Consider the following 8,712-nt stretch of genomic DNA (forward strand, 5'->3'; position numbering starts at 1 on the left):
AGTTGCGCACGTTAAAGATCCCTTGGTGGTCTAAAATCGATAAGAGTAGGCTTCGGCCGCCACCCGGGCAAAATTCAAAATTTCCCACCAACTGAAAATATTAGGTGTGTCCCGCGCGCTCATATGACCTATGCAGTTGCGAGCGCCGTAAAACACTTTACAAAAACAAAACAACAAAACAGGCACCTGTCCAACGTGGCCGCGGCAACCATATTTTACCACACAACCCCTATCACACCAAGCAATAACACCTGTCTTAGACGGCCACCTTAGTGACTCCATTACGTTTTGTCATAAATCAAGCATTGGCCCCTGGCGTTGTGGGCGAGCCGTCATAATCCAATCACCTGTCATTGTTGTTACCGATCTTGTTGCGTAGGCCACTCCCACTGTTGACCAATAGGTAACATTTTCAGCTGCTGGTGAGGTAAGCGTGTGATCCCTCATAACCCGTAAGCCCTGCCCACAACTCATACACAAGTTGTAAGTGAGATGGGTGGTCCCTGTTAACCCAGTCTGTGACAAAGTAACAATGGACGTCAACATGAACTTGTGACAGAAGCGTCGCTCGTTCTCCGAGTGGTGGCGATCTGTGTGTTTGTTTAAACATGGCATTCGGTCCTCCTTGTCTGATACATTTCGTTTTATTGTTACCCTTGCACAAAAGCAGCTATAAAAGAAAAAAACCTAGCGAAAACAACTCAGCAAAAACAACAATAGCAACAACAATTCAGCTATCTTCGGTTGGGACCTCAGAAAAGAATGGTTTGTTTTCTTTATCTTGATCAGTCCTGTCTAAGAGGACCACCTGTCTTATATGGCCACTTTTTTCCTTGATGGTGCGTGGCCGTCTTACCCAGGTTCGACTGTATATATGTGTGTGTGTGTGTGTGTGTGTGTGTGTGTGTGTGTGTGTGTGTGTGTGTGTGTGTGTGTGTGTGTGTGTGTGTGAGGTGTGTGTGTGTGTGTGTGAGGTGTGTGTGTTTGAGTGCATGTGAATGTGTGTGTTGATTTTGCACATTTCTTCAGTGAATTTTATTGATTTTAAGGGGGAGACCCAATGATTGTTTCATATTTGTCATAGTAAATGTTTACCCTCCCAAAACACAATCAAGGTAATTTAGGAGGCAGGGTGCTCTGACCCTGAGCTGAAATGGGTACAAAGACCCAGCAGAAAGATGGAGATACTAAAAACTTCCTAAGGGACTCTTTTGGTGTTTGCCTATCAGATAAAAAGTCCTGAAATCAAAACCATCCAGTGACGAAATGTTTTTCTCTGAGTATGTTCTCCTTTGTTCTCCTTTCCAGTTCTCTGGTCCTGTTCTGTTTTCTGCTTTCATCTTCACTTTCTTCCCCCCTCCCCTCGCCCCTCCTCCGCGGGTCCTTTCTCCTTTACTCCCGACTCTCTCTACTGCTACTCCTGACTTTTTCATTCTTCTGTCTTTCAGCCACACCCCTGATCATAGGATAGGTAAGATCGAACACCAAACTTTCTCGGATTAGGGTGAAAAATTTCAGGGAATGTCACGTGTGCAAGTTGCGCATGTTAATGATCTCTTGGGATAAGATTAGATGTTAAATGCCACCTCGCCAAATTTCAAAATTTATCAGTACCAAAATTGAAAATACTCTAGTAAATAAAAACGAAATATCTTTGAAATCAGAATGTTGCTGCCTGAAGGCAAGGGGCCCTATGAAATAGGAAAACGTTTAAAAATCAGTTGCTACCCCTACGGTCTAGCAAGGGAATGCCAAGAAGAAGAAGAAGAAGAAAAAAGAACCTCCCCACTCATGAACGACCTAAAGTCTTCTGTGTGCAAAAATCAAACTGCTTGACAGCTGCACCATAGATAACACTTTAGTAATTTTCTTGTTTAATTTCAATGGATGAAGGACTCTGGTCAGGGTTGCCTTGTTTTCTTAAATTTACAGAATTTTGGAAGTTAAAAATTGTACGCGAACAATATATGACAATGTAGTGTTGAGATAAAGTAAAAGAGGCAGGCATATACAAGAACCTGCCAATAGTGCCCCCAAACCACTTGCTTATTTGAATTGAAGAAAATGTCATTTAATTTGTAAGATTGTTCTCTTTGTTTTTTTCAGTTCTCAGTGCATTAAACTAGACAGCTTATGCATCAGCTCTGGAAAGGTATGTACTTGAAAATCGTTCAAATGTTTTTTAAACTGAATTTTGATTTCTTCAGAATGTCTGCTGAAAATGAGGGGGCAGAAAACTGTCTGTAAGGACCACATTGATGAACACTACAGCAATTTGAATTGAGCATTTTCTTATGTCTACCTAAGTTGGCGGAATACTTGCTCTTTGTTTTCTATAGCCTTAATACTCTTAGTACTTTTAATTTTTTTGTCTTTTGATTCGAAATCAGCTTTGTAGGTTGTCTATTTTTTCGCTAAAGAAGGAGCATTATTTTATCAAAAAAAGATGATGTTCATAAATGTTTTTTTCATGTCCAGTATTTCTCTGTTCTTCATTTCCCATTTGTTTTGCTCTTCCTCAGTTGGTCTGGGTGCTATATATAGATCTGGTGTGCCTGGACTACGATGGCAATGTTATGGATGCCTGCACTTTAGCTCTGATGGCTGCTTTGAAAAATAGTTAGTATCTACCATGTTGGAGTGCAATTGTGCGCTTGAAATGAGTTTTAGAAAAAAAAATATATTATACGTACTGACCAGCTGCTGGCAGTCGTTTGGATATATTCTTTTATGATGACTATGATGTCAAATTATTTTTCTGCAATTGCTAAAAAACAGGTTCTTTTACTTGGAGCTCATTCATTAGACAGGAGAATTTGGAGATCGTATATTTGTTACCAAAATTGTTTATCACACTAGGATAGTTTTATTTTTTCAATTATATAACAAAATGTCGTTTTTCTCAAAACTTCCTAACTTTGTACAGGTTGATATATGTATAGATGCATTGTGAGTTATGATGATTATGTAACAATATTGAGAGTGTACGGGGGGTAGTTATCCATCTGTATTTTTTTTCTATTCAAGATATTCTCTCGTATGTTTCTCTCCCGTCAGCTTCCCTGCCAGTGGTGACAGTTGACGAGGACACCGGCGACGTCAAGACTCACCTCTCCACTCACAGCTCGCTCTCTGTGGACTCTTGTCCCGTCTCCACCACCTTCATCGTCTTTGACAAGTACGTTCTCATATTCTGATGTCTGTCCCCGTCGGATTATGCGATTGTGCGGCCCCGGCGCTGCCGCATTTTTTCGCATAATTCTGCAACATTTGCATAATTTTAGATTCCTGGCATTTTTGCACATTTTTTTTTCAGTTTTCACAAAACAATTGAATGCCTAGTCATGTGACAAAAGGGAAGTAATCACAGTAATAAGTCTCATTTAAGTGACAAGTTGATTTCCCTTGGTAAGGATTTTGTTCCTTGGGCTTGTTCAATTTTTCAATCCACTGAAAGTTGTTCTCATGTCTTTGCTGATGTTTCATGTTTGCCTGGTGTCCCAGTGTTAGTGATGTGCCAGCATCAGAGATCCCGATGTCTTCTTCTTTAAAAAAAAATTAAAAAAAAAAACAACATTCCATCCCTGTATACAGCTGAAAGTTCCAGAGATTATACAGTGGAATCCTGTTATAACGAGAGGGAGGGGACCGGTGCAAAATGTCTGTTATAGCAGGATTCTCGCTATAAGGGATCCAGTAATAAATTCCAGGGAAATAATAAAGTAGGCCTAATCTATGAGTTTGGTGTTTTGTTTAGATCTAGTTCTTTTTGCTATCTCCCCCGATGATGATTTTGCCCAACATGACCTCTAGGTCGCACCTGATCCAAAATCGAATCAGGTTTCTTTCTCTAGCACTAGAGTTGTTGACTGGCAGCTCGGCGTTGGCGATCAGAAAGAAAGGGCTCTAGGCTAACTCGCCCGCTGTGTTTTCCCCCACCCCACCACACCCTGTGGTGCATTCTGTCTGCTTGTGCACATCACACATTCGCTCACTCAATCTATCACAGCACTGTGACCTCTCCATCCCTACATCGGAGAAGTGAGAGGCATGGTAGGCCTTAATAATCTAAACTAGGCTTCCCTGGCCTATCACGCGATGAGTTCTGCTTGTCTGTGCATGCCTCACCCTCCCCACTCTGTCGCTCTGGCCTTTATTATTGACACTCGTGGGCTCTCCCATTCTTTGTTTTGCTAGATCACCAACACGTTTCTCAACTGGCAAGGTTTTACATTGTGTATAATTGGCCTATGCACTGTGCACAGCAGCAACAGTATTCCGCTATAACCGACTCGCATGTTGGTCTGATAGCGCAATAGCAGTATTTTATTTACAAAGGTGAAGAAGGAAAAAAACAGGGTTTTTGAATAGTTTCTTTATAACAGACTTCTCGTTTTTTCCGGACTCGTTGTAAGTGGACTCCACTGTATTACAGTCCGTGCCGGCTTTAAGCACGCCGCCATAAAGCATGTTTCGGACTCAAGCACGCCAAACGGCTTTTACCGAATTTTTGCGATATAAATTACACGGCTTTAAGCACGGTAACTTCGGCTTCAGGCACTTTTCATTTACAAGACAGTCAATACTTTCATGATGACCCATCGAAGTTCGAACACAGTCTACACCGCATCAGTGGAGTGTGTTAAGAGAAACACAAAGAACGCAATTGATGGACACACACACGCGCGGAGAGGAAGGCAGAGAGATGCACACAGCCGCAAGCATGGACATAGGATCTAGCCTAGGGCAAAGCTACACACAGACAAAAACATACAAAGAGAGTCGAGGAAACGAGAAAGGGAGGCTGGCTGCAATTTCACCTTTGACCCTCGCTATCTAAACGGTCAGAGAACGTATAGCTCGCTATCCATTAATCCTGATTGTGTATCACACGCGAGGTGGGATGAAGGCGGTTGTATGAATGTGGCAGAGCGGGCAGTAGTAGCAATGGTACGCACAGGCAGTGTGTAGGCCTAGTGTGCTGTATCGTGACTGGCCGTCTAAATTAAGTTTTCATTTCCCATTCGACCACAAAACAAAAACAAACAAAGCAAACAAAAACTAGAGTCTACCATGGCGGGTAAAAATAACAGTGCACACAGTGCACACTTTTGCAGGACCGCTATAGGCCTACTTGCAAACAAAGAGAAATAGCACGGGAAATTTTCCACATGAAAATCTCTGGATTATGTCTACTTCGCACTCGAACATGCTTCGGCATTAAGCACGCTTAAGCTTTCTCCCGATGACCGTGCTTAAAACCGGCATGGACTGTATATAGATAATATATTTTTTTTCTGACTGATGTCTTATCTTTCCAAATACACAAAAAGCTACTGATACTGATATGTTCTGTTTTCAATTCTTCTGTACATAGATTATAGATCTAAAACATGAAAATTCTTGTTAAAAAAGTGCAAAACATGTTGTGAATGATGTTACGGTAACTCGCATAATTTTTCATTTGCTTCGCATAATTTGGCCATCTAAATTTGCATAATTCTGTGGGGACAGTGATATGTCATGTCCTTGGATTGATACATACATGAACATCAATATTTGTGTGTGTGCGTGTTCCTGGAGATAGGTGCCAGTTCTCGACAAAGCTATTTTGGAACTACTGAGTGAAAAGGCTAAACATGTTGAACCTGGTCGAACATTTAGTTCCATCAGAAAACAAATGTTTAACCATTTCTTAATAATATATTGAAAGGATTTTATAATATTTTTAGTCTAAATATTTTTTTATTACTTATTTTTGCAACATTTACTTCACCAAAGGTAAAAAAATGTGCTAGAAATTGGGTTTTTCTCCAAACTTTGTGTTCACATTCTGTGTTACAAAATGTGACATATTTGCCTGTGTGTCTCCCCAGCACGGTTCTGCTTGTCGATCCCACAAGAGAGGAGGAGTTGTTGGCGACGGGAGCCGTAACCGTGGTGACAGAGGGAGACAACCTGTGTAGTGTATATAAGCCTGGTGAGTGGCGTCGGGAAGAGATTAGGAAAAAAGGGGAATCAAGTTCTAAGATAATCACATGGGAGATCTTCTGTGGTTTGCTCGCCTTCTTTCCTATCGAATTCAAACATTTATCATCCTTTTCTCTTCTCCAAGTGGGTGGTTGGTGGGTGCTCTGATGTAGTTGGCTCCTTCTTTCCTGTCAGTCATTTATCAGCCTTATCTCGCTTTTCATCTTACTTTCTGTCACCTCTAATCTTCGGCTCTATATGATCTACATATGTGTTGCAGGTGCCATACAACTTTTACTAAAATAAAACAATAAGAGACAAAGATAGACAAGTCTCTTTTGAATGTCATTACACTCTTAATTGGGGGGGTTCTGAGTAAGTGACTGGTTTTTTTTCACAGTTGAAAATAAGCATGATGTTAGCCTAAAGAGAAATTTACGCAATAAAGGTCAATAAGTACTGGAAAAATGTAAGACAGACAGAAACAACAGAGGAAAAGTCTTTTTTTTTTCCCCGTGCCCTACATGACTGTTATTGTGTTAGTTTTGCGTCGTTTTACTCAAGCTTAAGTGGAGAAGGGAGTTAACCTTTGTGAATTGTGATGTATTAGAAACTGCATGTGGCTGTATATTAGTATACCTCTAGGCGTAGGTAAGACAACATACATTACACTGGGTGAGAAATTGCGAATTCACAATGTCTATGAAAAATGAAATGGTCGAAACACACTCACAAAATAAAATGCCCACGAAAAAATCCAAGTGCACAGTATGCTCTTTGCTGTTGCATGCAGAAGACACAAGTTTGATTCCTGACTGGGAAGGTTTTTTTTGATCGAGCATCTTCGTTTGTCTTCTGGTATGTTTATGTCCAGGCGTAGTATTGTGAATTTCCTAGAATTACCAGTCCTACATTATGCCTACCGCAAGAGTTAACACTTACAGTAAATAAAGTCGCCGGCCCTTAATTTCCTCTCAGTACCGCTGACTCGACGAGGCGCACTAAACAATGAATGGAACTTCTCCAGGGCAGTAAATATCAAGGGAAATCACTCTATGTGATAGCTGAATCATTGATGTAGCACTTCGAATTTTTAAAGCGCGTTTCTTGAGCTCTAAAGGGTTTTTTTTTTACATGTTTTTTTTTCTCCCTGTCTTCAGCGTTCCCAGATCACTACATCTAGATCTAGAAATTCAGGTGGGCGTGCCTATCCTCTCCAAACAGAATGAGAGTTTTATCATGATGTCTATGTCGCAGAAGAGGTTTTTCTATAAAGTACATTTATTTTTGAACATTATTGAAAATTTCATGTGATTCTGTCAATGACTTGTTTCAATTAATTTTTTTGTAATGTACCCTAATTATTTGTTGGCTCCTAAATCGGTGCGGTACACAAGGTTTTTTTTACAATGACTAACTCCTCCTTTCTTTCGTCCAGGTGGCTCTCCTCTGACAGATGAGCAGGTTGAGATGTGTGTGGAGCGAGCGTTTGTTCGAGGGAAGGAAGCCACGGCTCTTATCACAGACACACTCTGCTCCATAGACAGATAGCCATGAATAAATATTAATATGTACCTCCAAATGTTTGTCTTTTTTTTTTCATACCCCCATACCCCCCCCCCCCCCCCCCCCCTTTTTTTTTCCTTTGCGCTCTTTTTGTTTTTTTCTTTGTTGTTGGTGATGATTCCATGAAAAAGTTGTTTTGTAAATGAACTTGTTACTTATGTCCAGTTAACCATTTATGAATATAGTCGAGTACAGATAACTCAAACATGTCTAGGGTTGACAAATGTGTTCAACCCAGCCATTTTTCGGGTAAACTGATATAACGAAACATTAAAAAGATATCAGATGGGCAATGGCAAATTGTATGAGCTATCTGTAATTTCAAGTTTTCCATGTTTGTGTTATCTGGGCCTAAATGTGCGTTACGTTCATATTCAAAAACCTGCATTTTCAAGAAAATAAAAATTTGACCAGCTGATGGTTGGGCTACAATTATTTAAAACTTGCACCGACATTTTTGTAACAATAAACAGCATTTTTATATAGGGCAAATTCCCACGAAACAGCAATCTGTATGTGTCCTACAATCTAGGCCTATATTACTACCCAGCAGACCTGATAACAATCTGAAACAATCTCAACCTCTTAGAAGCATAGTACAGCCGGCGGCTGACAAAAATGCCTTTTTTTATTCACAGTAGTTTCGAGAATAAAGGCATTTTGTCAGCGTATCCTTTAAAGGAAAGGCGTTCTTCCGAATTAGAATTCTAATTTATTCCAAAACTAGTCACAGTTTCACTTTGATTTTTTCACACAAATAGGGTAACTGATGGATAACAACAATTGGGCTATCGATTTAGCAAATTAAAAAATTTGATACCAAAAATGAAAAAATGCGTTTTGTCAGCTGATGGCAGAGTAGTGAAAGGGGACTCGTCCATATCTCTAATTTTGACTACTTATTGAATAGTGTAAGTGGAAAAAATAATTTACTGGGTTTTTTTATTCTCGGTGTCACTTTTCGCCCGATTCTGTTACCTTTAGTTAGCGTGACTCAGCAGCCCGCCGGAGCTCCCCGGCTCGGGGTCACGGGGTTAATGAGCCCTGAAGCGACTTTGCCGGTGTCGGTTTGGAAGTTCACATTTTTGGCTATGTTTAAAACGATATAACTTCTTCCCCATCCCACACAGCAAACCATTACGCGGATGTACTAAAAGCTTAATGTCTTGAGATTTA

The 8,712-nt window shown here is 40.4% G+C and overlaps 1 protein-coding gene across 1 annotated transcript in view; it reads left to right on the forward strand.

Annotated features, from left to right (window-relative positions):
* Positions 1-7,971, forward strand: part of LOC101861256 (exosome complex component RRP43) — a 15,178-nt gene extending 7,207 nt beyond the window's left edge. Inside the window, exons 7-11 of the mRNA XM_005090726.3 lie at positions 2,107-2,152; positions 2,523-2,619; positions 3,058-3,178; positions 5,877-5,980; positions 7,409-7,971. Of these exons, the coding sequence (XP_005090783.1) occupies positions 2,107-2,152; positions 2,523-2,619; positions 3,058-3,178; positions 5,877-5,980; positions 7,409-7,521 (481 nt within the window). The 3' untranslated portion in view covers positions 7,522-7,971. The remainder of the gene's footprint in view (positions 1-2,106; positions 2,153-2,522; positions 2,620-3,057; positions 3,179-5,876; positions 5,981-7,408) is intronic.
* Positions 7,972-8,712: the final 741 nt, after the last annotated feature.

The sequence above is a fragment of the Aplysia californica genome, unplaced genomic scaffold (genome assembly GCF_000002075.1).
Source record: "Aplysia californica isolate F4 #8 unplaced genomic scaffold, AplCal3.0 scaffold00021, whole genome shotgun sequence".
Classification (NCBI taxonomy): domain Eukaryota; kingdom Metazoa; phylum Mollusca; class Gastropoda; order Aplysiida; family Aplysiidae; genus Aplysia; species Aplysia californica.